The sequence below is a fragment of the Dipodomys spectabilis genome, unplaced genomic scaffold (genome assembly GCF_019054845.1).
Source record: "Dipodomys spectabilis isolate Male_0828 unplaced genomic scaffold, ASM1905484v1 ptg000095l, whole genome shotgun sequence".
Lineage (NCBI taxonomy): Eukaryota > Metazoa > Chordata > Mammalia > Rodentia > Heteromyidae > Dipodomys > Dipodomys spectabilis.
In genome coordinates this window covers 25,482,182-25,499,102 of record NW_024870772.1, presented here as the reverse complement: position 1 = coordinate 25,499,102, position 16,921 = coordinate 25,482,182, and the positions used below count along the sequence as shown (strand labels likewise).

General features: G+C 41.1%; 1 protein-coding gene across 2 annotated transcripts in view; it reads right to left on the bottom strand.

Annotated features, from left to right (window-relative positions):
• Cenpj (centromere protein J) overlaps nt 1-15,641 on the bottom strand; it is a 52,537-nt gene extending 36,896 nt beyond the window's left edge. The window contains exons 1-4 of one of the 2 annotated variants that reach the window (XM_042685777.1): nt 15,404-15,641; nt 7,568-7,613; nt 5,128-5,628; nt 4,266-4,389 (exon numbers count right to left, since the gene is read on the bottom strand). In XM_042685777.1, the coding sequence (XP_042541711.1) occupies nt 4,266-4,389; nt 5,128-5,562 (559 nt within the window). In that variant the 5' untranslated portion in view covers nt 5,563-5,628; nt 7,568-7,613; nt 15,404-15,641. The remainder of the gene's footprint in view (nt 1-4,265; nt 4,390-5,127; nt 5,629-7,567; nt 7,614-15,403) is intronic. The other variant, XM_042685778.1, reaches the window with a different exon arrangement.
• Between the last annotated feature and the right edge of the window lie 1,280 nt (nt 15,642-16,921).

Sequence of the window (16,921 nt, the reverse complement as noted above, 5' to 3'; positions counted from 1 at the left end):
TAATGGCAGACTGCTAGCCTTGAGTGAAAAACCTAAGAGACAGGGTCCAGGCCCTGAGTTCAAACCCCAGTACCAGCACCAACAAAGAGTATGCTTTCTTTTAAAAAAAAAAAAAAAAAAAGGCTAGCTAGGGAAGGGTACCAGTGGCTCACCCATATAATCCTAGCCACTCAGAAGGCTTAGATCTAAAGATCACAGTTCAAAGCCAACCAGGGCAAGAAAGCCTGTGTGACGCTTAACTCCAATAAACTACCAAAAAGCTGAAACTGGAGCTTTTTGGTAATTTAAGTGGTAGAGCACTAGCCATGAGCAAAAACTCTTAGGGCCAGGGCCCAGGCCTGAGCTCAAGCCCTAGGACTGACACACGTGTACACACACACACTCACATGCACACTCACACACACACACACACACACAAAAGGCTAATAGATCAGTGTAGAGTTACTTGCCCATCATGGGTTTCCTTCCCAGAAACACACACACACACACACACACACACAAAACACAACACAACACAAAAGAAAATACACCAGAAATGCAGCCTGTCGCAGGGCTGCAGAGTTGAAAACTATATAGCCTCACACAGGAAAGCTGAACAGCACCTTCTACAGGTAGGTCAGCTGTACCGGTGCCCTCTACACCCTGTCTGCACAGACAGCAGAGTATAAACATACTCTTACTTCAAAGTAAGTGAAGCTTACTTGGGAATTTGAATTTTTTGTGCACATATGTAATCCCAGCACTAGGGAGGCTGAAATAGTAGGGTAATAAATCTGAGGCCAAAATTTCAGCTATGAAGCAAGTGCTAAGCCTGGTACATAGCCAGACACTCTCTCAAAAAGGGAAAAAAGTTGATTGACTGGTTGATTTCAGTACTGGGGATTGAACCCAGGGCATACCTCACACATGCTATGCTATACTCCCAGACTTCTGAGTTAATTTTAAATATCTTTTAATCTCTAATACAATAACTGTCATAGTTGGATCTTAATGTTATCCAACGGCTCATAAACTACATACAAGCTTGGTCATTTGTCTGTGGCTCTATTGGTAGGTTGTTAAACTTTTAGGAGAGCAGTTATAGGAACATGCCCTTGATCCTGGAACCACAGCTATCTTGGCTTCCCAGCCATCATGAACTGAGCAGTGACTCTACCACACTCTCCCCTCATGATGTACTTGTAGTGCCAGATGCCAGAGCAATGGTACAAAGTAGTCATAGACTAAAACTTCTGAAACAGTGAAACAAAACAAAAATTTCCCCCTTCTAAATTGCTTATCTCAGTAAATTCTGTCACAGAAATGGAAAGATAATGCAGTACTTACTCTAAACAGTCCATATAATAAAAATTCTCTGAGATTCTCAAAAATTTTCAAGTGCTATGAGATCCTGAGAACAAAAGGTTAAACACCACTCCCCTGTGTGGCTCAGTGGCAGAGCACATGGTTAGCATGCTCAAAAGTCTGGGACCAATTCCTAGCAGATAAAGGAGAGGAGGAGAGGAAGAGAGGAAGAAGAAGAGAAAAAGAGCTAAGAGAAATGAAACAACAAAACGATGCTTCCCTAAAGCAAACTGTTCCAAAACCACTGGTGCTCTATAACTTGAGCCACACTTCCAAAGATGCTTTTTGCTGCTTACTTAGAGACAGAGCCTCATAGGCTTTTCTACCCATGCTAACCTCAAACTGGGATCCTCTGGATTTCAGCCTCATGAGTACTAAGAATTAAAGGCTTCACATCAGTAGCTTGGAAATCTGCTTCTCTGTCATTTACCATAGTACCTGAACTGTGATTAAAAAAAATGTATCACAGGCACCCAACACCAGTGGCTCACACCTGTATTCCTAGCTACTCAGGAGGCTAAGATCTGAGGACCGCAGTTCAAAGCTAGCCCAGGCAGGAAAGTCTGTGAGACTCTTATCTCCAATAAACTACTCAAAATAGCACTGTGGCTCAAGTAGTAGAGCAAAAGAAGCTCTTTTGCTTGCCTTGAACAAAAGAAGCTCAGAGACAGTGTGCCCAGGCCCAGAGTCAAGCTGCAGAACCAACAACAACAAAAAAAAGTATCACACGCTGTTACTTTTCATATATTCCATAAATCATGAACTTTGCAGGGCACTGGTGGCTCACATCTGTAATCCCAGCTATTCAGGAAGCTGAGATCTGAAGATCGTGGTTCAAATCCAGCCTAAGCAAGGAAGTTTGTGAGACTCTTATCTCCAATTAACCACCGAAAAGCCAAAAGTACAATTGTGGCTCAAGTGGTAGAGGAATAGCCTTAAACCAAAAAGCTTAGAGCCAGAACCCAGGTTGAGTTCAAGCCCAAGGACTGGCACAATTTAAAAAAAAAAATTCACAAACAACTCCACTATTTTAAGATGCACACCACCCACTTTCTATATTCTCCAAGATAACCTCAAATTTCCTATTCTTTATTATTTTTCATCACCATGCCCATCTCTTCCAGTCTACATGCTTATTTGCCAGTCTTTTCCTCTCTGTATTCTCTTTTTTAAATTTTATTTACTGAACCCCAGGGTCTCATGAATGCTAGGCAAGCACTCACTCCATCACTAAGCCACATTCCCAGCCTCTCTCTGTATTCTCAATGTCCAGCAAAATCTCTAAACAGAACAAACAATACCAATGGCTAGGGATGTGGCTGAAGTATTAGAGCATCTGCCTAGTAAGTGCAAAGCCCTGAGTTCAAATACCAGTACTGCCAACCTAAGAAATTTCAAAATAAAAATTATAAAAGATAACACCAGCCAAACATTTATGGCTCACACCTATAATCCTAGCTATGTAGGTGTCTAGGATTTGAGGATTTTGGTTCAAAGCCAGCATGAGAAGAGAAATCCATGAGACTCTTATCTCCAATAAACCAGCAAAAAGCTCTGGCTTAAGTGGTATAGCACTAGCCTTGAGAAAAAGTGAAGGAAACAGTGCCCAAGCCATAAGTTCAAGCCTAATCTTTGCACCAAAAAAAAAAAGGCCAGGCACCAGTGGCTTACACCTGTAATCCTAGCTAGTACTGAGGTCTGAGGATCTCAGTTCAAAGCCAGCCCAGGCAAGGAAAGTCCATGAGACCCTTCTCTCCAATTAACCACCAGAAAACAGGAAGTAGCACTATAGCTCAAGTGGTAGAGCATGCGCGCACATGCCTTGAGCTGAAGAACTCAGGGACAGCACTCAGGCTCAGAGTTCAAACCTCATGACAGACCAAAAAAAAAAAAGCAACACCAAGAAGTACACATTGCTCCAACTCATTGCTTTTCAGATGTAGAATACAATCCTCGAGCAACTTTATCCTCAGATGCAACAGATCATAACTGACATTATTTAATGATATAAAATTAAACAAAAGAGAAAATATGGCAATATGAAATTTGCTTGTTTTTATGAGTTTTGACTTGGAATGTTTTTGTTCCAGATCTAGTGAGTACATGATGCTTTCTGTGAACTGACACAGCTTACCAAAGAATACTCAACAAAAAAAGAATATCCCAACAAAAAAGACGTGTAGTCTGGTCTTCAGTTGAGCAGAGCAGCTTCTGCATATATTCTCCTTTATGGCTCTGCACAGTTTTCATTCATCAGACAGGAGCTGAATAACAGTACCTCTAGTTCGAATTTCGCTTTTCTTCTACTGGGTTTCTCTCTCCTCTCTCTCTCTCTCTCTCTCTCTCTCTCTCTCTCTCTCTCTCTCTCTCTCTCGTGTGTGTGTGTGTGTGTGTGTGTGTGTGTGTGTGTGTGTGTGTTGCTCTATCACTTGAGCCACAGTACCACTTCTGGCTTTTAGGTAGAGTAAGTTTCTCACAGACTTCCCTGCCCAGGCTGGCTTCAAATCGCGATCTTCAGCTCTTAGCCTCCTAAGTAGCTAGGATTGCTAGCATTACAGGCATAGGCCACTGGTACCCAGCTTTAAAAAATATATAAATAAAACACTGACTGGGGATGCAGCTCAGTGGCAGAGCACATACTCAATGTAATGACCTGGTCTCAGCCCCTAAACACAAAATAAATAAATATATGTTAATGTCTTTAAGCAGAACACGCACACTCCGGAATCCCACATCTCCTATTTGTCCCAGTCCTATTATATATACCACCACCACACTTACCTGGCTGGCCCTGAAGACACTGGATTCTGCAACACAAGACAGAGACATAGTAGAAAAAAAAATCTACCAGGTAACTACAGGTAAGAAGCATGGAACTATCTCCTTATATTAACCTACTGCCCTGTGAATGCAAAACATACCTGGATGTGGGTGCTGCCCACACACCATAGTGAGCAGTTTCTCCTGCTCTTCCATGAGCCTCTGCAGCTGCTCCAACTGTTGTCTTTTCAGCTGTTCCTGCTTCTTCTGTTGTGCTTCTTTGAGCTTTTTAAACATAAAATTTGCTTTATTAAACTAGCTTTAAACTTCAGTTACAAGCTCCTTACATTTGTCATAACCCCTTCCATCTCCCTTCTCACATCTCCCTTGATGAAAGTTTCAGTGAAAGAGATCCCTCAGTACATCATCCTGATACCAAAACTCTAAAATCTAGTTTCTTCTGAAGGATATCAGCTATTTCAGGTAAGAACAGGAAAAAAAATGAAGATGAATATGGTGCTAGCAGATTTTTTACATGCATAAAACTAGAACAATGAAACCTGTTGCAACTGTTTTAGAAAAAGGGGAAGACGGAATGGAGACTGACAGAGAGAGAGAAAGAGAGAGAGAGACAGAAAGAGACTGGATGGAATACATTGTATATATGTGTGGAAATGTCACAATGAAACTCTTCTTTGTAAAGCTAATATGTGCTAATAAAAAAAAATTTTAATACAGATCCTCTGAGACATATAACAAACAGGATGGGTAATCAATATAATCAACTTCAACCATTTCCAACAGTTTTTAACCAAATGAGGTAGCAACTTACAGAAGTTATCTCAAATGTTTTAGTTCCATCTTACATATTAAACTCAATTAATGTTTTAATTAGACAAAAAGCAAAATCCTGTAGCTTGAAGATTTCAAAGAAGAGAAAAGGAACAGAAGAACTGGAGCAGATGACTTGCCATCAAGTAATACTTGCAAACCCAACACATTTTAGGCCCAATCTTGTTGTACCTGTTCAAGCTTTTTAAAAAGTGGATCTTTATAAGCCATATCTTTATGTTCACTTGCAGACTCAGATAAGAAGTCACTCTTGTCTTCCTGGTGTTCAGGAACATCCTGACAAACCATTAGTTGTCGTCCCTTTTTAATTAAAGGAAAGACTGGATGAGCTTCCAATTTTTCTGTCTGTAGTTTATAAGAGTTGCCAGACTCCAGTTTCTGTTCTTCATGAAGTGAATCATCTTCACTAATAAAGCTGAAGCTATCTGAAAACTGTGTTTTAACAGGGAAGCTGGTAGAAACATTAGTAGTTGTTTGGGTCTCTTCATCTGCTTCCAAAACAGGAAATCGATTTAATATGACCCCTGCCCGAGAAGGACTGGTCATCCACTGAGGTACAAAGTCCTGCCCACTGTTTAACTCTGCAGAGGTTGACATCAGGAACATTTTAGTCCAACAGCACTATTATATTTAAATGTTGGAAAAGCCAAAGGACCTATTGATTTCCAACACCTGTAAATAATCAACAAAAAAAATTCGTTAAAATTATTAAACACTGTCCAAAAACCAGCCCACACTACAACCCAACACAAAAATATTCAGTCAATAATAAATATACAGGGCAGCTCAGTGGCAAAGCGCTTTCCTTACAAGTGCAATATCCCCAGTACTAAATAAAAGAAAAAAAAAAGCTTATTAGCTGGGCACTGGTAGCTTACACCTCTAATCATAGCCACTCAAGAGACTGAGATCTAAGATTAGATAACGCTTTAAGCCAGCCCAAGCAGGAAAGTCCAGGAGACTCTTATCTCCAATTAACCATCAAAAACATAGAACTGGAGCTGTAGTTCAAGTGGTGGAGTGCTATCCCTGAGCAAAACTGCTCAGGAATAGCACATAGGCCCTGAGTTCAAGCCCCCAAAACAACACATAATAAAATAATAATAACAACAACAATTTTTTAACCAGTAAAGCTACTAGGTATCTTCAATAACTGGGCATCCACATGCAGAAAACTAAAAGTGGACCCCTGTTTGTCACCAAGCACTAATATCAATTCAAAGTATATCAAAGACCTCAACATCAGACCTGAAACTTGGAAACACTGGAGAGAGAGTAGGAGCAACATTAGAACTTACAGGTATAGGTAGCAACTTCCTGACAAAAGTCCCAGGGGCACAGCAGACAGGAGAGAAACTGGACAAGTTGGACTACATAAAGACCAAGTTTCTGCACCGCTAAGAGCATAGTTACTAAATAGAAAGTCAACAGATTGGGCAAAGCAGCAATATATTAGACAAAGGCCAATATATACAAGGAGCTTAAGAAACTAACCCCTCCCAAAGCTAGTAAGTCAATCACTAAATGAGCAAGTGATCTAAGGAGAGACTTGTCAGAAAAGATGAGAATGGGAAAGAAACACAGGAGGAAATACTCATCACCCTTAGCCATAAAGGAAATACAAATCAAAACAACTCACCCCAATTAGATTGTCTAACATTATGAATTCCAACAACAAATGTTGGAAGGGAACAACAACAAATGTTGGAGGGGATGTAAGGAAAAAGGAACCCTACTGCACTGTTAGTGGGAAAGTAAACCAGATACAACCACTATGCACAGCAGTCTGGAGGTTCCTCAAAAAAAAACAAACTAAACATAGACTTTCCCTATGACCCAGCCATACCACACCTGGGCATCAATCCTAAACATCATGAGCCTGGATATGATAAAGACACCTGTACATTCATGTTCATTGCCACAATATTCACAAAAGCCAAGGTATGGAAACAGCCCAGATACCCCATAATAGATGAGTAGAGCCAAAAAATGTGGTACCTATACACAGTGGAGTTTTACACAGCCATTAGAAAGAATAAAACAATGCAATTTGCTGGGAAATGGATGGAACTAGAAAAAAATCATGTTAGTGAGGTAAGTCAAGCTCAGAAAGACAATGTGGTAAATGTTCTCTCTGATATGGATAAGTTAGATCTAAAATACATTGGTATCTGATAAATTAAACAAGATTCTGGAGACTCACAAAAGGTGAGACCAAAGAGGCGATATATATAGGAAACAAGGATATGGAAACAAGGGACCTCTCAGAATTCTATTCTTTTAATTTTTTATTTTTTATATTTTTTGGGATGATTCTGTCTTCTTTTCCTTATGTATGGTATATTGAAGTGTATATCTTCAGAAGGGTTGGGGGAGGGTACAGAACTCAAGGGAAAAAGGATTAAAAAAAAGTGCAGCAGTGAATCGCACTGGCCACTGATGAAAGTGAACTATACAGCTCTTGAGTAGAGATGGGAGGGAGGGACTGGGAGAGAGTGAGGGAGACTGTAGGGGAAGGAAATGTACTCATTACCTGACTCATGTACTTGTAATCCCTCTGTACATCACCTCTAGAATAACAATAAAGTAAATTATTTTTTTAAAAACTTACTGGGCATTAAGCTCTACAGTTTTCTTGGCTTCTTTCTTCAAAATACCTAAATTGAGTAAACAAAAAAAAAAATCTAAGAGCCTTTTTGATCTAATCATTCAATCTATTAATGATATTATGTAATTATGTAATTGCTAGATCAGTTAACCTAACACTACACAATCTAAAACAGCATCTAAGTTATTCAATTACAAAAAAAAAAAAGAAGAAGAGAAAAAAAAAAGGATACTACCAACATCAAGTAATACCCACAGTAAGTACTTTCTTACTTTGGGGAACGTGGAGAAATCCTAGTTCCAGAACAAAAGTTATCGCCAGCATTACCACCAGTATAACCCCATAGCTTTATCTGGTATTAAGGAAGCTCTAATGCTCCCAAGCCACCCTATATCACTTACACTCAATCCTCTTATACACTAAACTAAATTAGACCCTTAAGCTTTACCCTCTCCACCTCACAAACTGCCCAGGCCAAAATATTCCCAATCCTCTATCAGCAAAATCCTCAGCTTTCTAAGTCACTTCTTCCTATGGAAACTATACTCTGTTCCACTAGGCCTAGAGACAAAATCTGTGTATCTCTCTACTTCTAGACTATTCTCCCATCCTTCACCACAAGAAGACATAATATGATGAGACTAATCTACTACCCATCCTTCCATGTCTAGTAGCCTACAGAAGTCACCTACATCCTCTCCTCCATCCCTTAAATTTTTCTCAGCAAGAAAAGAACAGAGTTGCCATTCATTAAAATGGCAAGACGGTGGATAAAATAGGTTTGGGGAATTAGAGATCAAGAGTTAAATTTCAAGCCAGGTGTTGGTGGCTCATGTCTGTAATCCTAGCTATTCAAGAAGGCTGAGTTCTCAAGGTTCATGATTCAAGCCAGCATAGGTAGAAAACTCCAGGAGATGCTCAAAAACAATACATGGCTGGAGGTGTGACTCGAGTGGTAGAACATCAGCTGAACAAGTGCAACTCTCCCAAGTTCAATTTCAGATACTTTAAGATGCCTATTGGTCATCCAAGTAAAGATGTTGTGCAGATAACTGAATATACTAGAACAGAATGGAAAGCCAAGGCTAAGGAGCTAAAGCATCCTCAGCACAGAATGGAGATCACTTGACTGGAAACCACTAAGGGACTAAGAGTAGGCACACACAATAAATAAAGAACAAACAAAAAGTACAGTGTCCTTGAAACCAAGTGAAGAAAGTGCTACAAGGAAAAAAGAGCTATGTTAAATGCTGTTAAGGAATAAAAGGTGAGGAAAGCTGAGAAATGATTTCTAAATTTAGCAAAGCAAAAGTCCTGAGAAGGCTGGGAAAGTGGCTCAGTGGTAGAGTGCTTGCCTCGCATGCATGAGGCCCTGGGTTCGATTCCTCAGCACCACATAAGCAGAAAAAGCTGGAAGTGGTGCAGTGGCTCTAGTGGTAGAGCACTAGCCTTGAGCTGAAGAGGTGAGGGATAGTGCCCAGGCCCCGAGTTCAGGCCCCATGACCAAAAAAAAAGTCCTGAGAACTTCAAAGAAAGCAATTTTTGGTGGTAGAAGAAAAAAGTTTGATGGAGAAGCATGAATGAATAAGCAATTAGAGACAATGAGTATAGCTTACTCTAGTTTTGCTATGGGGAAATAAATAAATGAAACAATAGCTGCACAGGAAGGTAAGGTGACATCACTTCTTTTGTAATAAGAGAATAAAAGCATGTTTGTAGGGGGAACAGGGAGAAGGAAGTGCAGTCACATCCTTGACTAGAGGAAAAGAGAGAATCTAGAACCCCAAAGAAATGACATCTCACTACTTTCAAACACAAATCTACACTTTACAGTATAAAGCAGCAATATATATATATATATATATATATATATATATATATATATATCCAAATGGAATTGAAAAAATAGAAAGACAAATAACATACTTAGTTGTGTACTTGGTATGTAAAAAATAATCATACATAAGATATAAACAGAAAAAGAAAAACAAATGGCCAAATGTTAAAGTATGTTCACTTTACTCCACTGAAAAACTAAAATTACAACAATAACATTTTCCCCAATACTGATTTACTAAAGATGGAGATGGGAAGGTGGCTCAGTGGTAGAGTGCTTGCCTTGCATACATGAGGCCCTGGGTTCAATTCCTCAGCACCCACATAAGCAGAAAAAGCCAGAAGTGGCACTGTGGCTCAAGTGGTAGAGCACTAGCCTTGAGCTGAAGAGCTGAGGGATAGCACCTAGGCACAGAGTACAAGCCCCACCACCAACCAAAAAAAAAAAGACTAAAGAATGCAGTATTTTCACAATAAATAAAAATAAATAAATAAGTAAATAAATAAGACTGAAGAATAGTAATACCTAGGATGAAAAAAAGAACTCTTTCATACGTATTAGTTATAGAGAACAGGAGGATAGTATCTACCCAAACTATAAATACACTAAAACTTTGTTCCAGCAATTTTACCTGTAGGCATTTTGTACCACTATTACACTATTACAAGCTCCTAGCACTAGCAATAAACTAAAAATAACAAGCTGAACAAGGTGACACAAGCCTCTAATCTTAGCACCTAGGAGACTAAGAGGGGGATGAGGCCAGCGTGAGCTACAAGACGAGACCCAGTCTCAAACTAAACAAAAAAACTTAAACCCCCATTAACAGGAGACCAACTGATGATAATATTCAAAATATGCAACTGTTAGAGAACAAATATGCTTTTTACTGACATGAAGTACTAAACATATCCAAGATACATTGTTATATTTACAAATATGAAGGACAGAGCAGTTTATATAAGAATAGAATTATATAGACCTGTTGCTGTTCGGTGAAGTACCTATTGTAAGACTATTGGGCATGTAAAAAAAAAAAGAAAGAAAATAACCAACCCTTAGGGTTAGAGGCTTGGCTCAGTTGATAGAGCACTAGCCAATGTGGGAAAGCATCATGAACCAAGTTGGAAGTCCCCATCTCAGACCTAAAAAAAAAAAAAAAAGACTTGAATATGTGAAATGTGGCTAATGTGATTACAGAACTGAATTTTAGTGAACTTCTAATTAAAGTTCATTAAAATTAAATTTTAAAAGTGAAGGACAGCCGGGTGCTGGTGGCTTATACCTGTAATACTAGCTACTCAGAAGGCTGAGATCTAAGGATTACGGTTCAAAGCCAGCCCAGGCAGGAAAGTCTGTGAGACTCTTATCTCCAATAAACCACCAGAAAACCGAAAGTGGTGCTATAGCTCAAGGGATAGAGCGCTCGCCTTGAGCTGAAGAGTCCAGGGACAGTGCTCAGGCCCAGAGTTCAAGCCCCATGACCAACAACAACAAAAAAAAAGACAAATACTTTTGTTAAATGCATTTTTTCTTTTGACAATGATACTTGGGACTTAAACTCAGGACCTCAGGCTTGTACTTGACTCTTTCTATCAAGGCTAGCAATCTACCACTTGAGCCACACTCTTGGCTTTCAGCTTTTTGTAGGTTAGAGATAAGAATCTTAAGGACTTTCCTATCCAGGCTGTTTTCAAATTTCAATCCTCAGATCTCAGCCTCTCTATGATAGGATTACAGGTGTGATCCCACTTTTGTGTGTTTTGTTTTTGTGCATGTGTTGGTTCTGGGGCTGGAATTCATTGCCTGGGTGCTGTCCCTGAGCTTTTTTGATCAAGGCTGGTACTCTTCCACTTGAGCCACAGCTCCATTCCCAGCTTTTTAGTGGTTAATTAGAAAGAAGAGTCTCACAGACTTTCCTGCCTGGGCTGGTTCTGAATGTTGATCCTCAGGTCTCAACCTCCTTGAGTAGCTAGGATTATAGGCATGAGTCACCAGCACCCAGCACAACTTCATTCTTTTGACAAGACTACATTTCACATTAGCCACAGCATGATGAACTATACATCAGGTCACAGATTGCATAAATATATCTACAATCTGTTATCTACTAATTTAGTTCAAATTTTTTCAACATATAACTTGTCATTAAGTAGTTTACACAGAAAGTACAAGTTCTAATGATCTTAACTTGTAATCAGCCATTATTTATTATATGGCATTGTGAGAACAAAATATGTAACTCAGCAGTAGATTGAGAGAATACGAATGCTGTTTGAATGCACTTCATTTTGTACACAGAAAACTGTATTCAGCCAAGTGATTGTGATGAAAGCAAGTGAAATATAGGGTAGTGTCAATGCCTGGAGGAACAATAGTTCTGGGAATTATAAATTCATATACCATGGCTTGAATGTTGTATTAATTGCTTATGCTATGATTACTGTTCTGAAAGACCTCCCCTAAAGATATCCTGGTTTCTATGGGGAGAAGTTTTCTTGCTACAACCACAAAATTCTTTATCCTGTCAAATCAACAATGACTATAAAATTAGAAAATGTATAAAAGGTGCTAAAATATAGAGACCAAGGTTCTCACAAAGATCTCTCTGGCTCTTCTTCATTCACATTGTGTCTGAATATGCTCTTCTTTACCTCCTTTGCTGGTTGAGGGAATGTCAACACAGCTTGGCATCATTATTATTCTCACAATTCAGTACATACACTTTTTAAATTTTTAAATCACACATACACACCATTGTAGAATAGAGATATAGAAAGTACTATTATGACCAGAATAGTGAAAAAATAAAAAATACAAGGTTTCATACAAATGTCAACCCCAATTTGCTGTGGCAGAAAAAAAACAAAAGAAGCTGTTGTGTTTTGTTTTGTTTTTTTTGGGGGGGGGTCCGGTCGTGGGGCCTGAACTCTGGGCCTGGGCACTGTCCCTCAGCTCTTCAGCTCAAGGCTAGCGCTCTACCACTTGAGCCACAGCGCCACTTCCAGCTTTTTTCTTTTTTTTTTTTTTTTTTTGCTTATGTGGTGCTGAGGAATCGAACCCAGGGCCTGATGCATGCAAGGTAAGTGCTCTACCACTGAGCCCCCTTCCCAGCCTTGTTTTTTTTTTTAAATGCACTCTTTAGCAGACTTATATAACTGTAATCCCTTTATATATCACCTTTAGAATAAAAAATTAAATTTTAAAAAAGAGGCAAATTGCAGCAGTGGTACGCACTAAACACTATATTGAAACTGAACTATACAACTTGTGGGTTGAATGGAAAAACTGGGAGAGAATGAAGAGGTGACATTCTCCAAAAAGAAATGTACTCATTACCTGACTTATGTAACTGTAATCCCTCTGTATATCACCTTTAAAACAATTATAAAAGTTTTTTTTAGAAAAAGCAAAATAAAATGAGACAAACTAATCAGCCATGACAGGGAAACACGTATAATCCCATCATTTGGGTTACAAAGGAAGGAAGCTAAAGAGTTTAGGCAGGTTCCAGGCCAGCCTGAGCTAGCAAGGGGAAGAAAGGAAGGAAGGGAGGGAGGGAGGGAAAGAAGGATAAGGAAAGAAGGATAAGGAAGGAAGGAAGGAAAGGGAGGGAGGGAAGAAGATGGAAACAAGCAAGCAAGCTGGGTGCTGGTAGCTCACCCTATAATCCTAGCTACTCAGGAGGCTGAGATGTGAGGATCACAGTTCAAAGCCAGCCAGGGCAGGAAAGTCCATAAGACTCTTATCTAAATTAACCATCAAAAGCCAGAAGTGAAGCTGTGGTTCAAGTGCTTGAGTCTCTAGCCTTGGGAAGAAAAAAAAAAAAGCTCAGGCCCTGAATTCAAGTCCCAGGGTTGACACCAAAAAGAAAAAACAAACAAACAGAAAAAAAAAGTCAAGCTGGGCTGTAGCTCAATGGCAGACCACTAGCTTACAAAGTTACAAGGTCATTTGACCCTCAACACTGTAAAAAAAAAAGAAAGAAAGAAAACAAGAAAAAGAAAAGAAAAAAGAAGAAAAGACAAAAAAAACAAAAAGAAAAAGAAAAATAGGGGATGAGGTGCAGGAGAGCATTTGCCTAATATGCTCAAAGAAATGTGTTTGATCCTTGGCAACTCTCCACAAAAAGGTAATAACTAGGTGCACTAGACAATGATAAGAGAAATTCTCAAGGGCCTGAGGCTACTGTAATCCTAGCTACTCAAGAGACAGAGATCAGAAAGATCATAGTTTGAAGCTAGCATGGGCAAAGAGTTCACAAGATCCCATATCAACCTACAGCTTGGTACAATGGAGGCCAGCTAGGGGAAAAAGTTCCCATCTCAACCACCAGCTAAGTATAGCAGTACATGCCTGTCATTCCAGCAAAATGGGAAGCTTAATTCCAGGAGAAGAGGGACAGTCAAGGAGACTCTATCACAACAGAAACAAGTTGGGCATCATAGCAAACTCCCGGCATTCCCATCTTGGTAGAAAGCATAAAACAAGAGGGTGACAGTGCAGGGTAGCCTGGGCAAAAAGTTAGCAACACACAGTGCTACACTGTTTCAATATGCTGGGAGGCATTGATAGGAGGAGGCAGGTCTGAGGCCAACCTTGGGAAAATACTGAGACCATACCTAAAAAATAAAAATAACTAAAGCAGAAAAGAGCTGAAGAACTGCCTCAAGTGATAAAGCAGTTGCCTACCAAGTGTGAGATCCTGAGTTCAAACACCATTATCTCAAAAAGATTTTTAAAAGTCAACCAAATAATCTTGGTTAAATTTCAATAATCTTGGTCTGGCATGGTGGCTCTTAGCTACTAGGGAATACTGAGGTATGTCAGATTATGATTCAAGGCAAGGCTCCAAAAACCAAATATCTAAGACTCCTATCTCAACCTATAAAAAAAAAAAAAACTGGATACAGTAGTGATCATCATCATACAGGAAGTGTGAATAGGAGGATCAAAATCCTGGGCATAAAACAAAATCTTTATCAACAAAAGTAAAAAGGGCTGGGATTTGTGGTTCGAGTACAAGGCTCCAAATTCAAAGAGCAGTACTGAAAAAGTAATAACAGCAGAAAATCTTTTAAAATCTGAATTTTTTTAAGAAAGGAAACACACAAGCTAGGTCATTTTTGTAATGTGGGGAAAAAAATCCCTGTTAGACAAGTACAATATCAAACTGAGGAAGCAGTTGGACATTATCTTTCACTTTATAAAACAAAAACAAGGAGCTGGTGGCTCATGCCTGTAATCCTATCTTAGGATCCTAGTTAGAAGCCAGGCAGGCAGAAAAGTCTGTGAGACTCTTCATCTTCAATTAGCCACCAAAAAGGTAGGAGTGGAGCTGTTGCTCAAGTGGTAGAGAGAGAGCTAGCAATAAAACAAAAACAAAAAAACTAAGGTACATCTCCCAGACTCTGAATTCAAGCCACACTCCGGGCAAAAGAATAAAATAAAAATCTAGAATCCTAAAAAATATATTTAATGTCAGCTTGAAGTATAAAAGCACTGTTTCAACCTAAATCTGCTATTCCTAATACTAAGGCCTCGGTAAAGACAGCAAAAAGACGAGAAAGGGCCAGTATGTGAACTCAGGCATGAACATCCGAGGGGCGTATGCCAATGCGTATGTCAGAATCACCAAATGCATTAGATTCTTACTGTTATAGCAATTAAGCCTCAAGAAAACTTGTTTCTTTAATCTAACTGAAACCTTTAAAATCTGCCAACAGTAATATATGAACCTCCTTTAAAAGCAACGGCGAGGAGAAAAAGCTGACACAAACAGCCCCCCTCAGCCCAGTACAAGCTGACCCTCGCGGGACTCGGGAGGGGGGTAATGTCACCCCCCCCCACCCACCCACCCACTGACCCCCTTCACTTCCCAGAAACCCACGATTCCACCAGAAGCTTTCCAGCCCCGGCTGGCCTGGGCGAGACCGGCACAGCCAGCGACGCCACGCCACCCGCCCCAGGCCGGGCAGACCCGTCCCCTACGGGACCCCCACCTGAGTGGCCGGCCCCCGGGATCCTCGCAAGAACAAAGCGGAGCTAAGGTATGGAGACTCGTACTAGCCGCAGCCCGCCGGCGCCCCGCTTTCCCCCTCCCGGGAGCCAGACCCGAGGCCCGACTGCGGCCCTCGGCAGCCTCGGAATCCAGCGTCGGACGACAACTTCCGCTGCTTCTCTCACCCACAAATTACCGCTCTGTGACGCCGCGGCTGCTGGAACCAGAGTCGAAGCAGCCCTGCTGTCTGTCCCCCCCCAGTATTTACGAATGAGCCGCCACAATTACCGCTGCGGCAGGAGCCCCGCCCCTTAAACAGGCCACGCCCGGTTTTGAACCGAAGCCTTCTGGGAAGTGTATTTCCCACAGGCCCCCTGTGCGCCTGCGCACGGGCCTAGCGGCGCCCGAGCAAACTACAGCTCCCAGCTACGCTGCGTCACAGACGTTGCCTAGGAGATGCGTGGCGCGACGTCTCCCGCCCCTGCGTTGGACCGTAAACCTCGGCGCGAGGGCGGGCGGCTTGGCGGGATTGTGTCTGGGTTTCGAGAATGTCGTTCCTCCTATCGGGACCGTTTGGGTTCCTGAAGCCTTTAAATACTGGAGAGAGTCCGTAGGAGCCTCGGAGCTCCGAGTTCCCAGGAGCAAGAAGCTCAAACTCAACGCTAACCTGGAACCCTTTTTGGTGGTTGGTAATTTCTGTACGGTATTTGACTTCGTAGAGGCCGGTGCCTTTCGTCTATCATCCCAGCTCCTTATCTGAAGATAGCGGTTCGAAGCCAGCCCCGGCAGGAAAGGTCGAGGAGACTTACTTCCAACTAACCTGAAAAAAAAGCCATCGAGATATGTCTTAAGTGGTGGAGCACCATCCCAGCAGTGAGCAGAGAAGCTGAGTGAGGACCAGAGTTCAAGACACGGTACAGGCACAAAAAGAACGAAATGGTCAGCAGCACCTTCACCGGTGAAGATGACTGAGAATGCACTCCAAAGTAGTCATTGACCCACTGATCAGTGGAATGGCAGTCTGTGTCCATTAATTGGAATAACAAAGTGCAGATTTCAAGAAATCTTACTGTGCGGCAAGCTGTGGGATCAGACCTGTAGCAACTCAGGAGGCTGTGATCTGATGAACATGGTTTGAAAGTCTATGAGACATCTCCAATTAACCTCCAAAAAACTGGAAGTGACTGGTTGCTGGTGACTCACACCTGTAATTCTACTCAGGAGGCTACAATTTGAGGATTGGGGCTCAAAGCCAGCCTGGGCAGGAAAGTCCATGAGACTCATCTACAAATTTACCACCAAAAAGACAAGTAGAGTTGTGAGTCAAGTGGTAGAGTGCTAGTCTTGAACAAAAACTCTGGGACAGCACTCAGGCCCTGAGTTCAAGTCCCAGGACTGGCCAAAAAAAAAAAGGGGGGGGGCTGGGAAGGTGGCTCAGTGGTAGAGTGCTTGTCTTGCATGCCTGAGGCCCTGGGTTCGATTCCTCAGCACCACATAAGCAAAAAGAAAAAAAAAAGTG